The sequence below is a fragment of the Typha angustifolia genome, chromosome 6 (genome assembly GCF_048772165.1).
Source record: "Typha angustifolia cultivar Huaian chromosome 6, ASM4877216v1, whole genome shotgun sequence".
NCBI lineage: Eukaryota > Viridiplantae > Streptophyta > Magnoliopsida > Poales > Typhaceae > Typha > Typha angustifolia.
In genome coordinates this window covers 3,071,742-3,088,321 of record NC_133244.1, presented here as the reverse complement: position 1 = coordinate 3,088,321, position 16,580 = coordinate 3,071,742, and the positions used below count along the sequence as shown (strand labels likewise).

Genomic DNA, 16,580 nt, shown 5'->3' with positions numbered 1-16,580 from the left:
TGCACTCTCAACCCCTCCTGTAGCTCCAAACGATATGCAAGCAGACCAATACGCTCTAACACATGAAACAGACCGAAGTAGCGATATGCTAACTTTTGGTTACGCATCAAACGCAAGGTCACCTGTCGGTACGGTTGCACCCTCACAAACACCTAACTGTTGATATCGAACTCCTGCTCCCTATGGCTACGATCATAAACTTGCTTCATATAGTTTTGAGCAAGTTTAAGAAGAGCACGCAACCTCCTTAATGTGGCGTCTCTATCCATCAACGCTAAGTCCACCTCCGTCCAGTCTGTAGATGCCACTAGATCACAAGCGTGTAATGTTGGAGTCCTGCATCTATACACCACCTCAAATGGAGTCATGCCAATACTGCTATGGTAAGCGGTGTTGTAAGACCACTCTGCCCACTATAAGAACTCCAACCATCATCTCGACATCTCTCCAACAAAGCACCTCAAATACTGCTCAATGTCTCAATTAGCCACCTCGGTTTGACCGTCCGTCTGTGGATGGTAGGCCGAACTGAAGTTCACTCGAGTCTCTATAATCTGAAAAACTTAGTCCAAAAGTTGCTCATAAATACACAATCATGATTCGAGATAATCGTGCGTGGTATGCCATGTAACTGAGCAATATCTCTAACAAAAATTTCAGCTACCGACTTGGCTGAAAGCGGTTGTGACAATGCTAAAAAATGTGCATATTTGCTCAATCTGTAAACCACCATAAAGATAACAGAATAATCACATACCAGCGAAAGACCCTCTATGAAATCTATAGAAATCTCTTCCCAAACACGGTCTGGTATAGGTAAAGGCTGAAGTAATTTGGCCGGTTTCAAGGTAATTACCTTAGCCCTTCAACAGGCTTTGCAAGCACGGACAAAACTCCTCACATCTCGCGTGGAGCACTCTCCATCCTTGTAGATTGAGCCCTTCATTGTAGCAACACCGGAGCAGCCCCTAGCGACAGCCCCATTGTCATCTTCCCCGGTCGAGGTGGAAGATAAACATCGAAACCTTAGTTTTCCACCGATGGTGATCCAAGCACTTTTAGTCTAAGACACCACCATTAGCACCTTCCTTGGACTAGCTGCACTTGAGCCATGACCTAAACCTCATGTGCTAAGACCTTGGCTCAAGCCAACCATGGCTAGGATGGACTATGGCTCAAAACGATGGGCCCTAGAGCAGCACCCATTATGGGCCCCTCTTCTTTGTGGTAGACGAGACCCACATGAAGATAGAGGACATAAAGTTTGAGAGCGAACGAAGGCTTGGAAACCACCATGGACACCTTGAGGACAAGGTGATCGGAAACGTGGTGGATTGATACGAACCGGGTCAGATCGGATCACATCAAGGGGAGATTAGTCTCAATGGATTGAGTCTAGTTATTTTATTTGCTTATTTGGTTTAGTTAGAAGGTTAGGATTTTATTTAATTAGCTAAATTTAGCTCTGCGCAGTTTGGAAAAATACTCACAGAATATCCTATAGACGTCCGAATAATATCAAACTAAGGGATAACATCGCCAACCTCTAGATCTACAAATTTGGTATTCACAACTTCTCTAGATTCAAAATCTATCTATTGCAAAACGAAGGATTAATCTGTGAAGGATAAAGAAGGCTGATTCAGTTAGTTAGCTAGCTTTATCATGTTGTTTGAATTTCAAATAAATCGGATAATTCGCATGTGGATCTGATCCTCTATGGATTTTTACTTCTATAAATAGAAGTGGACATGTATTGATAATTTTATGGAATTGAATCGAGAAAAATCTGAGTTTAGCCAGTTATTATTCTCATCCTTATCTTTTTACATTAACCATTGAATTGTCTTTATCTTCATAGGAGTAGATCATAACCGTAGATCCCCTTCAAGCTTCCAAACCCTAGCCATCTCCTACCTCCAGCAGCCACCCTACTACACAGCCGTCCACCACCCTCCAACGACCGCCACAACATCGAAAATTATCTCCACTATTTTATTTTTATCATTTCATCCCGACCTCCGATTTAGGTGAAACTAGAGCCATTAGAACCCTAACTCACGAGGCTAGCTCCATCTAAATTTTCATAATCATCCTACAGACGGATTATTCTAGATCTGGTCCGTAACATTGGTATCAAAGTCGACATTCCTCAAAAGATGGTTACCACGTGTTCCAAGACCAACAAGGAGCCATCGACCATGGAGGACCATGATCTCATCTCTATTCCTGTGAGAGTTGATCTAGCACCCCTTCCAATCCCAGCAATGGTCGATGACGAGCCACCGGCATAGGCAAAAGTTTTTTTTAAACCATTTTTGATCGAGTTGAAGGAGAACACGAAGGAGAACGCGAAGGAGATCCCAACCGCTCTCAAGGACTCGTTTCAGGCCTTGACAGAAGTCCTACTAGCCGCCCTCCACCACTTACCACCTATGCCGCCAGCCACTATGGAACATGCACCACGACCACCCTTGGCCGTCCACCACTCTCCGAAGACCGCCACAACATCAAAAATTCCTGTTCTACCCTCCCTGACCAATCTCAACTATTTTATTTTATCTTTTCATCTCGACCTCCGATTTAGGTGAAACTAGAGCTATTTGAACCCTAACTCATGAAGCTACCTCCACCTAAATTTTCATAATCATCCTACGGATGGATTATTCCAGATCTGGTCTGTAATAGCATGCAACCTCCTCAATGTGGCGTCTCTATCCATCAACGCTAAGTCCACCTCCGTCCGGTCTGCAGATGCCACTGGATCACAATCGGGTAATGTTGGAGCCATGCGTCTATACACCACCTCAAATGGAGTCATGCCAATACTGTAATAACCCAAAAAAAATAATAATAATAATAAATAATATAATAATAATAATAAATAATATAATAACCTAGAAATAAATAATAATAATAATAATGTATAAAATAAATAAATAAGAGACAAAAAGAAAGAAAAAAAATTAAAAGTTTTTGGGCACGACGTGGCCGACCACTGCCACTATGGGGCGTCACGCACCCACTGCCACTACCGCAGCCAACCGGCTGCGGCCAGCTGGCCACGGCGCCGCCGCTACCCCTCCTCCACCACCTTCCCTCTCCTTCTTTAAATATGTCTCTCTCTATCTATCTCCCTCTCGATCTCTCTCTCACTCTACTCTCTCTCTACTTTTTTTTCGCACTGCTTCCTCTCCTCGTTGCCGACGTCGGCCCGCCGCCACCTCCCTTGAAGCCATCGCCGCCGGTGAGATCTCTTATTTCCCCCTCTCCTTCCTTTTCTTCCTCTCTCTCTCTCTCTCTCTCTCTCTCTCTCTCTCTCTCTCTCTCTCTCTCTCTCTTTTTTCTTACCCCGAGCTCGGGCTCGTCGGAGCCGAGCCGCCAACGAGAGGCCAGCCGCTGGCTAGCCAGAAGCGGCCGATGCCCTCCCCGCCGGCCGGGGTCTGCACCTCCTTCCTCTTCCTTCCCTTCTTCTCTTCTCTTCTTCTTCCTTCTCCTTTCTTCTTCCTTTCTTCTTCTTCTTCTTCCTCAGCTGCTTCTTCTCTTCTTATTTTTCTACACCAGTGCTGGGCTTGGCCCAGCACTAGTACTAGTAATCCAATTCTTTTTAATTTTATTATTTATTTATTTAGTTATTTCTATCATAATTAATACAAATAGATTTAGACATTATTTATTTTAATAATAATATATATTCATCAATATGATTATTGTTAATTATAATTAATTAATGATTAATTAGGTTATAAACTATTACACATAAATATAGGTAATACTTATATTTATTTATTTACATATATGTATATTAGATTAATAAATAGATTTGTAAATTATAATTATTAGATTTATATTCTAATATTCTTATGATATACATTTTAATTAATTCTAATAATTTATTATATATTGTTATTTTTGTAACAAATAAAATATTAGGCTTATGTATTTATTTATTATTTTATAAAGTAATCTCTAATTAATCAAGATATAATTATAGTTAGGTTTTCATAGATATTTATATTTATATTTTTATCTGTAATTAAAAATCTAGCTAGTTATAAAGATAAGTAGAAATTCTAAAACCTTCTAAATCATCATATATTACATGAATAGATTTTAATTAGATGAACAACTAACTTCATGCAACTTAAATATTTTCAGACCCCGAACCCCTTATTTGAGACCCCCTGGACTTTGCTAGCGATGAGTGTCACTCGGTTAACTGACGGACGTGAGAGATGCGTGGATTGTGTCTTCTGATCAGACGGTGAGTAGTCTTATCCCCTAGACGCCTTTCTCAAATTATGATATATTATATATTATGTACATGCATATTTTGGCCTCCAGCATGATTATATGATTTTATATAGAGATGATTTCAGTCAAGCATATTTTATCATGCATTTGATTAGGCTGATCTGGGATATGAGTACATTTGTGATATATACAGATGATTGAAGATCATTATACTGTTATGGTTTTTTGACGAGATGATCTCTATTATGAATATGCATGTGATAGACTAACAGGAGTATGCATGTGTTAGATACATGGTTGGAGTAGGCATTGCATCATTTTTCTCTTAGCTTCTTCACCACCTAAATTCCTGAGTTGCATGATCTGTTATAGTACTGAATATGCATATGATCTATCATGTATAGGAAATCATAAAAATACATGTGTATGTGATGTGATGTGATGTGGTGGCTGGAACGGTATCTGGTCCGGACTGGTACTGGACATACTCTTAGCGTATGGCAGAGTATGGTGATAGCTGATGGTTGTATTCTTAGTGTATAACAGGGTACAACTATTATTAATATACCCTTAGCGTATGGTAGGGTATGATTTATCTACAGAGATACCCTTAGCATATGGCAGGATATGATTACATCCTTTTGAGATACCCTTAGTGTATGGTAGGGTATGATTTATCTACAGAGATACTCTTAGCATATGACAGGGTATGTTCTAAGCTGGTGACATGATGTGTATCGAGTTTGGGGCCGGGTATCGTAGTCCAGCATGGTGGATGATATTCAGAGTTAAGACGGATGATTGTGACAGTGAGAGATATGTGGATTATTTCTGGCTCTAACATATACGATTATCTAGTTGTTGGCATGCATCATACATGATCATTGATGTGACTAGTATTATTGGATCATAATTGTTATACATGATATGTTGTCATATGGTAATTTCATCATGTGACATATTTTTGGTTGAAAAATATAATATGTTTATTCATGGTAATTGATTTCATTCATATATATGCCATTGAGGATACATATATACATGTTCATACATGGCATCATGCTGCTTTCTAATTCATATTATCTAGTACATGATTTACTCTCTGTTTGGTATCACTAATTCGGGGCAAGGTCTATTCACTGAGCCTTTTACTCATGACTCTCCTTATTTTCTTTTCTAACCCCCACAGATAATATGGTACGTGATACCAACTCGAGATATTCCGAGGAGATATTTTAGAAAGATGAGGTGAGCTATAGACACGATATGGTATAGAAGATAGTTTAATTAGATATTGAGTTGTACCATTATTTTATATTTGTATTTCATTGTATAGACAATAATTGGTATAATACAGGTCATACTATAGTGTACTCTTGTATCAGTTGTTTAGTTGTACCTTGATGGTTTGTTGTGGCCTGTATGGGTCCTACCAGATTAATTAGTGGTCTAGTGTATATTATTGTGAACTTAGATATTCACATGTTAACAGGTTTATTTGGTTGATAGTATGTTTTATTTAGTGTTGGATTATGTGAGCATGGATATGTTAGCATGTAGTATTTGATGATGTCATGATTGTATGTGCACAGGAAAGTATATGTATGTGACGGGCCCCGCCCGACCTGTCGTGTGTGCGACCGCGTGCCGTGTGGACGCTTGGGCGTGCACGTGCCCGTGCCGGGCAGGGGCATTACAAATACTGCTATGGTAGGCGGTGTTGTAAGACTACTCCGCCTACGGTAAGAACTCCAACCATCGTCTCGGCATCTCTCCAATAAAGCACCTCAAATACTACTCAATGCCTTGATTAACCACCTTGGTTTGACCGTTCGTCTATGGATTGTAGGCCGAACTGAAGTTCAATCGAGTCCTTTGCAATCTGAAAAATTCAGTCCAAAAGTCGCTCATAAATACACAATCACGATACGAGATAATCGTGCATGGTATGCCATGTAACCGAGCAACATCTCTAACAAAAATTTCAGCTACCGACTTGGCTGCAAACGGATGTGACAATGCCAAAATATACGCATAGATGCTCAATCTGTAAACCACCATAAAGATAACGAAATAACCACTTACCAACGGAAGACCCTCTATGAAATCCATAGAAATGTCTTCCCAAACACGGTCCGGTATAGGTAAAGGCTGAAGTAATCTAGCCGGTTTCAAGGTGGTTGCCTTAGCCCTTTGACAGACTTAGCAAGCACAGACAAAACTCCTCACATCTCGCCTCAATCCTAGCCACGTGCAACTCTGAGATATCCTCCTATAAGTCCTCAAGACACTCTCATGACCAGCCTCTGGAGTTTGGTGGAAGTGCTCCAATAATTTTTGCCGCAATCCATCATTTATGGGTACCCAAATGCATCTACGGTCCAGCAGTAAACGGCCTCGGTTCTCCAACTCTGGATGGCGCTTCGGATCATCCATCATCTCCTACAACAATCTCAAAATATATGGGTCAAATGTACATGCTTACCTCAGCTCATCAAGAAAGGGAAAGGTAGAAGAAGAATAGGCTGCAAGTTCGACGGTATTGAGTTGGCGCGATAGTACATCCGCCGCTCTATTTTTTGTTCCCTTCATGTATTGGATTTCATAATCATATCCCAGCAATTTTGTGACCCATCTCTGCTGTACTAGAGTGTGTATACGCTGTCTCATAAAGTATGGAAGGCTCCTTTGATCGTTTCGGATAATGAATCGTCTACCGATCAAATAAGGCCTCCACTTTGTCACCGTATCTAGAATTGCCAACATCTCGCTCTCATAAGTCGATAATTGCTGAGATTTTTATGATAAAGTCTTGCTAAGATAGGCAATGGGACATCCTCCTTGCATTAGTACAGATCTTATGCTAACACCCAACGTATCACATTCCACAATGAATTCTTTGGTGAAGTCCGGTAGCGCTAAAATGGGTGCCGTCGTCATTACTGTTTTTAGTTTTTCAAAGGCTATAGTGGCTTCATCTGTCCATCTAAAAGAGTCATTTTTCAATAAAAAAGTGAGAGGAGCAGCGATCTTGCCATATCAAGCGATGAATCGGTGATAACATCTGGTCAGCCCCAAAAATCCTCTAAATCCGGTGGTAGTAGTAGGAATAGGCCAAGCGGTTATGTATTCATCCTTTTGAGGATCCGCCGCTACACCATCCACTGAAATGATGTGGCCTAAATACTCCACCTTTGGTATTCCCCATAGGCACTTGGACTTCTTGATCTTCAATTGGTTTTGCTTCAACAATTTTAGCACATTCTCCAAATGCCGCCAATACTCCAATTCATTCCTGCTATACACCAAAATGTTATAAAAAAATACCAAGACATACCTTCACAATAGAGGCTAAAATATATCATTCATGAGGCCTTAAAGGCAGTTAGAGCATTGGTGAGACCAAAAGGTATCACCTAGAACTCATAATGTCCGTCCGGAGTTCGAAATGCAGTTTTGTGCACATCCACCGAGTGAACTCTAATTTGATGATACCTAGCCCTCAAGTCAGGCTTACTAAATATAGTCGCCTCTGCAAGCTCATCCAGCAACTCCTCGATAATCGGAATGGGACACCGGTTCTTGACGGTAATAGCGTTTAGTGCCTAATAGTCGATACAAAAACCCCACGTCCCGTCCTTTTTTCGCACCAATAGAACAGGGGATGAGTATGAGCTATGACTTGGTTAAATGAGGCCTTGCTCTAACATCTCGGTTACCATTTTGAGATAACTTCCTTTTGCACATGTGGATATCGATATGGCCTCACGTTCACTAATGCAGCCCCGGGTACAATCTCTATGCGATGGTCTACCGCTCTCCTCGGTGGCAACTCCTGTGGCTCCTCAAACAGTCTAGAAGAGTTATCTAATAAATTAGACAATTCAATGGTGAACTCATTTGAGGCTCATCTTCTGCTGGTCCTAACTAAAGAAGATAGGCCAAATCATATGCACAAGACAGCCCCACCATAGGCTGCATCGCAGGAATTGACAAAGAGCGAACACTATCAAGCCGCACATCTTTATTTCCTTATTTATATTTCATCCACATGCTCCGAAAATTATATGTAATGGGTCCAAACTCTGTAACCATTGAGTATCAAGGACGATGTCCGCTCCTCGCAGTGCCAATGGATACAAGTCCACAATGATGTCGTGTCTTTGTAGGGTGTATACTGACCCAGTGACACAAGCTCTCCGCCCTAAGCTTTGTGCCGTCTCCAATAGCAACGTCAAATCCCGTGGTTGGCTTAGCATCCAAACCTAACCTCCTCACTAACCTCTCATCTAGAAAGTTGTGTGTACTCCCAAATCGATGAGGATGTGCACACAATACTTTCTAACGAGTCCATCTACCTGCAACGTCCTCGACGCGGAAGTACCGGAATATGCATGCATCGATATTTCAACTTGGATATCTTCCTCTACACTCTCCTCAATGGCCTCCTCTAGACATCCTCCTCAAGACCGTCGATAAGCATCTCACTCCTGATCGGTTTAGAACACCGATAACCGGGGGTGAAACGCTCATCACATCAAAAGCAAAAGCACCTCGCTCTTCGCTCCTCCACCTGGACAGGTGTGAGAGTTCGAAGGAGGGGTCTAGTGCCTTCTTTAACATTGGAAGAAGGTCTCAAATGTGGCCATGGTCTAGTGCTCGGAACCACTATTTTTGAACCCATAGAATTTTTAGCCAGCATTCTAGGTGCAAACCGCCCATGTTTCCCTCACATCCGTCAATCAATCGAGTGACAACTCATCGCTAGCAAGGTCTACAGAGTCTCAAATAAGGAGGTTCGAAGTCTGAAAATGTTTAATTCACATTGGTTAGTTCTTTATCCAATTAGAATTAGTTTAAATAGAATATAAAAATTTATTAGGTTTAGAATCACTTCTTTTATTTTGTACATAACTTGATCCACATTATAGGTACGATTCAAATACTATAACATACTATTATCATAAAATACTAGTTATAACATAAGGAAAAAGGTTTGTTTCTTTTTATTTAAAATATTATAAATATATAATTATAATGTAAAAGCTAAATAATTATAAATAAGATATAAGTATAGACAAGATCTATTTTATAATAAATTTTATAATTCTTACTCTATCTTGATTAATCAGAAATTATATAGTATTTACTTAATTATGCAAAATAATAAATAAAATAATTAATTAATTAATAAGACTAGTATCTTATTCTACACACAATAGTATACAATAAATTGTTAAAATTACTTAAAATACATATACTATGAATTTTAGTGCATAAATCTAATATAAATAAATAAATATAAGTATTACCTATATTTATGCGTAATAGCTTATAAACTAATTAATCATTAATTATACTAATTATAATTAATAATCATCATGTTGAAGAATATATATTATTGTGAAAATAATTAATGTCTAAATAATTTATCTGCATTAATCAAGAAAGCAACACCTAATTAAATAAATAAACAAACATAAAATAAAATAAATAATAAAAGCAATGCCACCATTGCTTAGCTGAGCCCAACACTATTGCAGAAACAGAAGAAGAAAGGAAGAACAAGGAAGAAGAAAGAAGAAGAAAGAAGAAGAAAGAAAGAAAGAAAGAAAGAAAGAAGAAGAAGAGAAGAGAAGAAGAAGAGAAAGAGAGGGGATCGAGCTGGCGGGGAGGAGGCTCGGCCACTGCTGGCTAGCCAGCAGCCAGCCTCTCACCGGTGGCTCGATTCCGATGAACCCGAGAGAGTGAGAGTGATAGAGAGAGAGAAAGAAAGAAAGAGAAAGGAGGAGAGGAGAGAGGAAAAGATGCTCACCTTGGCCACCGTGGCGACGGCGGGAGCGGTGGTTCGACGGTGGTAATAGTGAAAGAGAGAGAGAAAGAGAGTTTGAGAGAGGGAGGTCGAAAGAGAGAGAGGGGAGAGAAATAAAAGAGAGAGAGAGAGGTGGTGGGGGTAGGGGGGCTGGCAGTGGTTGCGGCGGCGGCGGGGCCCACTGCGCCAGCTTGGTCGGGTCAATGGCTGGTGTGCGTGGTGCCTTCAACACACACCAGCGCCTAAGCCTTCTTGGCACAAGGTCGACCATGAAATGGCCGGCCACATTGTGCCATGAAATTAAATTTTTTTTTTTGTTTTTTTAGATAGGTTGTAACCTGCCGTAGCCAGCTGGCCCGGCCATCGGAGGAGACAGCGGATTGAAGATCACTAAGTCGTTGGATCAATTCTACTAGAGCCATTCGAGGAGATAATGATTGTGGGGCCGGTTCGTGTACTTGCGAGGCGCCGACGACGTCATGGTACCAGATTGGAGATGGAAGTCCTAGTTGAGTGGCTTGGCAAACCATCCGACAAGGCGACATGGGAGCTGGAGACGAACATCTTGGAGCGTTTCCCTCGACTTTACACCTTGAGGACAAGGTAGGGGAAGCGCGGTGGGCTGATACACCTTATTAGAGTTTTTTTCTTATTGTATTACTTGTTTATTTCTAAAGAAATGAGGTTTATGTAAGTCGCGTTCAAACGCAGGAGGGGGTGCATTCGAACACTCTTACGAATGCCTGCAGACGTTCACACCGATAGAGAACGCAAATTGTGCGTTCGAACGCGCTCGGCCACATTTGAACGTCCATATGCAAATGCTTGCATACGTTCGCATCGATAGAGAATGTATTTTGTGCGTTCAAACGTGATTGACCCTATTCGAACGTAATCGGCGAGAGTCTACTATTTTTAGGGTTAATAATTGTCATTTTGGCTTGTTTGGTTAGCCTCTTAAGGTGTGGAATATAACCAAAATCATTATGATGAATGAATATTAATTTCTATCTCCCTTCTATCCTCTCAAACCGTAATCTCCCTTCCCCTTTTTTCAAGCCCTAGCCGTGCGCCATCTCGACATCGATGTTCTTCTAACCTCCCTCATTTATGGAAAGACGTTTCTTTAGTAACCTCGAAAGACATTGGGCTTGATAGATCAAGTCTAGTTATCTTATTTATTTTTCCTTTTTAGTTTAGTCAAAGTCTTAATATTTTAGGATTTTATTTAATTAGCTAAATCAAGCTCTATGCAGTTTTTAAAAAATATTCACAGAATATTCTACAAATATTAAAATAATATCAAACTAATTGGATAAGATCGCAAATCTCTAGATCTATAACTTTGGTATTGATGACTTTTCCATACTTAGAATCTATCTATGGAAAAATGAAGGGTTAATCCGAGAAGATAAGGAAGACTAGTTTAGTTAAATTTGTTTTAGACTTTTTGATTTAATCTCTATAAATAGGGCCTTATGGCTTGTATCTTAGGCATGCTTGGAATTAAAAATTAAATAGCTTTTACCCTAGCATCTCTCTCAACTAGGCCGTCGGCCTCTACATCTTTCTCCTCCTCCTTTTTATCAACCAGTGCCACCTCTTCCTTTGGCACGATCTCGTCTAGCTTTTAATCTCCTCTTCCACCGATCTCCCTAGTCCCATTGAGCAGGCCTACTTCTCCCCCTTCGTCTCCCTATCTTAACCGTCTTTATCTCCCGTACGGTTTTTACTAAAGTTGTAGGCCAATTATAGCCTTCAATCATCTATTTCATCTACATCCGCAAACCACCACCACCATCATCGATTGTCGAGCCACCTCCATCAAGTACTCGGCCTCTACTCCATCATCACCTCCATGGATCCCAAATCTCGTGTAGATCTGAATCTCAACCGCTACAAATCGGATCAAGCTGATTTGTAACACGGTGGTTTATCATTAATAGTTGCTCGTGGTGGAGGGGACGTCGGAGATACTCCCACTAGAACGAAAATGAGTTTCTAACCCTCCATGGTCGCTCCTTCCTCGTTCATCTTGGATCGCATGTTAACCATCGTCCAAGGAACGTCCGCTCTGATACCAATGTTATGAACTAGATCTAGAATGATTCGTCCGTTAGATGATCCTAAGATTTTGAAGGGTAGTAATATCGGAGGTTAGGATTCTAATGGATTTGGAATGAATCAATCAGATATCCGAATTAAAAATTATGGTTAAAATAGTGGAGCAAGGTCAAAGTAGAGCAGAATAATAATTAACCGACGTTGCGGCGGTTGTTGGAGGATGGCGGATGGCCAAGGGTGGTGGTGGACGACTGTAAGGTAGGGTGGCTACTGGTGGTGGAAGGTGGCTAAGGTTTAAAAGATTGGGATGTTTCTATGGCTATGATCTACTCTTAGAAAGCTAAAAATAATCTAATGACTACGGTAAAAAAATAAGGACGAAAATAATAATTTGGCTAAACTCAAATTCCTTCAATGATAATTATCAACATATGTCCACTCCTATTTATAGGAGTAAAAATTTCTAGCAAATCAGATCCACATGTGGATTATCCGATATTCGATTTATTTGAAATTTAAATAATAAGATAAAACTTACTAACAAACTAACTTGAATCGACTCAACTTAACCCATGTGGTCGGCTCTTAACAACTTCTTGGGTTGAAGAAAGCCTAATTTGATGAAGTCCTTTCTTTCTGTATATAACAATTGATAAATTCAAAGGGATAGATTTAACTGAAAAATACTTGGGAAGAAAATGACATGGAAAAGAAGAAAACCATAAGAAAGGAGATTAGGGCAAAATTATTTTAAAAAAAAAAGTTTAGCTTTCATGAGGGTAATTTAGTCTTTCTAAAAATAATATAGTGTTCACATGCTTGATTTCTGGAAGACTAATAGATAAGTTTAATTGTAGCATTTCAAAATACTAAGGAGATTTTATAGTGCAGAGACAAAGTGTAATTAAGTCTTAATTTATTTAGCTATTCCCTTTGGTCTTTTATCTATGAGAGACTGCTTGATTGGATGAATGTGTATGATTGAACTATTCCTTCTTTAATTTGCATGATTGCGTGAGGCCTTAAACCTCTCTATGTTTCATAGCTGGGTTCCAGCTATGGTCCCTTTAACAGATGTTGGTCAGTGTAATCGATCGAGTGCAACGATAAAATGAGCTGGAGTCTCTTCCAATCACTGGGCTCGCGTGCTATTGCCAAGGAACGATGTGATACTCACAGACTAAGACTATTGAATCAACTCGCAGTTTGATCTTTCGAAAGATGACGAGAGAGAGATTTGACAGCCTGAGAGAGGAAAATATTTAAGTTTTCTGAGGAATAACATCCACAGGGAAAGAGCGAAGACGAGCTTTGAGTCTTTGACCAACAAGGGACGGTCCTAAGTCCATGGCTTTGTTATAGCGACAATGACTCAATTCCTGCATCTTTTTTTATTTATTTCTCCCTAGTCTCTACAGTAGGAACTAATCCGATGCCCCTAACGGCTTTTAACCACTGCGTTTTCCCTTCTCTGTGTCCCTACACCTGTAGCACGAGAGAGACATCCTGCTCTTCCCTTCGAGACTATTGTTAACAATAGTAGTATTCAGAAAATTATGAGTAGATATAGAGATTAAGAAAAAAGAAAGAAGGAGAAGGATTGGGATGATGGTCTATGTCCAGAATCCTCAGTCTCTGCTGCTACAATGCATGAATAACCGACCATCACTTTCCATTTGCACAAGGCTGCAGAGGTTTTAGGCCACCGCAGGACCAAGGTCAGTAGCTGCAACCAAATAACCCCACCCGTGTAGTTTAATCATGGCACAGACAGAGCAAATCAAGAGAATTAGTCAACAAGGGGCATGCTTCCTTCCTTCCACCACATCCTATGGCCAACTCACTCCCACCACCCCGTCCCCCCCCAACTCTATGTGCCTTCACGTAACATCTTAATGTAAAGTTCACATCCAGCGAGGCACGCATCAAACCCTCCCTCTCCCCCACAAACTTCCCCATTATTATATGCACCCGGACAGCTCTTCCTTCGGACGTCGACCTGTCCTACTCCTTGTCGTGGGCTCCATCTCTTCTCCTCCCCTCCCTAAACGCAGAGAAAGGAAGCAAGCAATATATATACATACATCGTGGACTATTCCCTTTTTCTTGTCTACTTAATCCTTGTTTCTCTCCACTGCTATTCTACGGATGGCAGGATACCCTCGCCAATTACCTATGGGCAGCGGCAATGTCGACACCACCTTCACCAAGATCTTTGTCGGCGGTCTCGCCTGGGAGACGCAGCAGGACAGCTTACGAGGCTTCTTTCAGCAGTTTGGCGAGATCTTGGAGGCCGTCGTCATCACCGATAGGAACACTGGCCGTTCTAAAGGATATGGCTTTGTATGCGCCACCCTTCGCTTTACGAATGCCTCAAATGTATCTTATTGTTTCACATTAATTTTGCTCGTGTTATCAGGTGACCTTTAAGGATCCACACTCTGCAACGATGGCATGCCAGGATCCTGAACCAATGATCGACGGGAGGAAGACTAATTGTAACTTGGCAGCGTTTGGCTCTGGACAGCGCTTTCGGCCCCCTACCCCTCAATTTGGTTAATGTTCTTGGAATCAGTCTAGTTACAAAATATTTTTGGAGAATTGAATGGAAAAGTGAATGCTTTCTGTTTAGATTTTGCAGGTATTGCACGGTTTAGACCTGCAGTTGGTTCCAGCATTGCTTCCTCTGCTTACCATGGAAATGCCGCAACTTCCTCTTACTTTCCCCATCCTGCTCAATATGCCTATCCTTATTCAGTTTATGGGTATACTAATGCTGCACTTCTCTTTTGATTTTTAGTCCTCTAGTTCTCTTTTAATTTCTCTTTCGTTACTTATCAATGATCAGGTACTCTGGAGGGTACTCACAAGAGAACATCTATCCAATGGTTAGCATTCTAAATTGCATAAGAATAGTTGAAAAAAATAGGTAATTCAACTACAATGACTGATTTAGATATCCATCCTTGCAGAGCTACTATGGTTTATATAGTGGTGGAGAATCTCAGCATCCCCAATTTTCTGCATACTACACAGCTGGGCCAGGAGTTCAGCAGAACCTCCACCCCTATTATGCCCAGTACGTACAGAACCACCATTCACAAAGTGCATATGGGCTGCCTTATGCTCAAATGCTGCAGTACTCTTACTTGCCCCAGCAACAATTTGGTTCCGGAATCATCTCCATGCCTGCTTCTATGTCAGCAGCAAACACAGGTCAAGATCCATCTCTGAGACTAAAATCATCTGCCTAGGTTTCTAAAAGTGCACTATATCCTTGAGTGGGTGGCACCGAAATCAGTAACACTAAGTATTTGATGTCTCAGGTGCACCGGGTGTTGCTGCATTTGGGGTTGCGTCCAGTTCTTCGCAGCTTTCTCCAAGAAGCAACTCCGAACAGAGGCCATGATCCTAATTCTCACATTGGTTACATTATTTCATGCATTTTCCTATCAGATAACTAACATGGATATAAAGAGTTAAAAATGAGTCACCTCTTAATTCTCCTCTAATTGCAATTCATGATTCATGAGAGGAACAAGCGGTCGATTGAGATCTGTCACTTGCTTTCTTAACCTCTATGGCCTTCATTTCATCGTCTAGGTTGTTGCATTTTTTTATTGTTCAATTAGACTTGCTTGGTAGCGGGAATAATTGTTGAACTATCTAAACCAGCCTTAAGCGGAAATCTGTTATGATCCAGAGAGACAATTTTAAGTCTTGAAGCTAATCCAGCTGAAGATAGCAGCAGATGCCACTTGGATCCATGGCGCGGTAACTTGTAATAATCTTCTGAATTCCGCATAATACTATTGATATTAAGTAATTGATACACTAATGTATTTGAGTAAGATAAACATGTTCATGATTCTTTCATAAACATGTTCATGATTCTTGCTCTCCTCTCCTTACTGTCTTCAATAATAAGCCCTTTTTTTTTGCTTGCGGGGATTCTCTCTTTCTTGATTGTTTTGTGGTCTTCTGGTGATGGGAAAAACTTGTGAGGTGGAACCAAAAGGAAGGAATGCCTTTAGCGTGTGTTGTGTGATGTACAAGAGGAAAGGTTGTCAATGATAGAGGAATCCAAAGAGTAACTTTAGCTGGTGCAATGAGAGCTCCAACAAAGGGTAGTTCTTGTGTGCTTGCAAAAGGAAGCAAGCCAATTCTTTGGGTATTCGTACTGTTTCAGTATGCACCTAATAAGAAAGGAGGCATGTGAAAGAACGTGGGTTGGGTGACGTGACATTGACCATTGGTTTGACTGGGAATTGTTCTTTCCTAAAGATGGTAGTGCGAAGCAGTCACAGGAACACGATTCCGAAGCAACTGTAATAACGTCGCACTCGTCCGAGGCCAGAATTAGTCCGTGAACTGGTTAGAATTCCCAACCATTTTTAGTAATCAAATATCATTTTATCTTTTAACCAAATTCATTACCAAAGAGAGATAA

At 40.6% G+C, this 16,580-nt stretch overlaps 1 protein-coding gene across 3 annotated transcripts; it reads left to right on the top strand.

Moving 5' to 3' along the window:
• The first annotated feature begins 13,757 nt into the window (after positions 1 to 13,757).
• On the top strand, positions 13,758 to 16,056 carry LOC140761482 (probable RNA-binding protein ARP1). 3 transcript variants are annotated; one of them, XM_073098833.1, is made up of 7 exons: positions 13,758 to 13,848; positions 14,286 to 14,473; positions 14,550 to 14,685; positions 14,763 to 14,895; positions 14,979 to 15,018; positions 15,103 to 15,346; positions 15,457 to 16,056. In XM_073098833.1, exons 2-7 carry the CDS (start codon positions 14,306 to 14,308, stop codon positions 15,537 to 15,539), a joined length of 804 nt encoding a protein of 267 aa, XP_072954934.1. In that variant the 5' UTR covers positions 13,758 to 13,848; positions 14,286 to 14,305; the 3' UTR covers positions 15,540 to 16,056. The 3 variants fall into 3 exon arrangements, with proteins under 3 accessions (XP_072954934.1, XP_072954931.1, XP_072954933.1); XM_073098830.1 differs by lacking the exon at positions 13,758 to 13,848 and having other exon boundaries at positions 14,058 to 14,473; XM_073098832.1 differs by lacking the exon at positions 13,758 to 13,848 and having other exon boundaries at positions 14,060 to 14,473; positions 14,772 to 14,895.
• Positions 16,057 to 16,580: the final 524 nt, after the last annotated feature.

Excerpts from the sequence above, each read along its gene's own strand:
- LOC140761482 (XM_073098830.1), top strand. The coding sequence starts at position 14,279 with ATGGCAGGATACCCTCGCCAATTACCTATGGGCAGCGGCAATGTCGAC. Across the intron at positions 15,019-15,102 it reads AAGAGAACATCTATCCAATG|AGCTACTATGGTTTATATAG; the intron begins GTTAGCATTCTA and ends CCATCCTTGCAG. Across the intron at positions 15,347-15,456 it reads TATGTCAGCAGCAAACACAG|GTGCACCGGGTGTTGCTGCA; the intron begins GTCAAGATCCAT and ends TTGATGTCTCAG.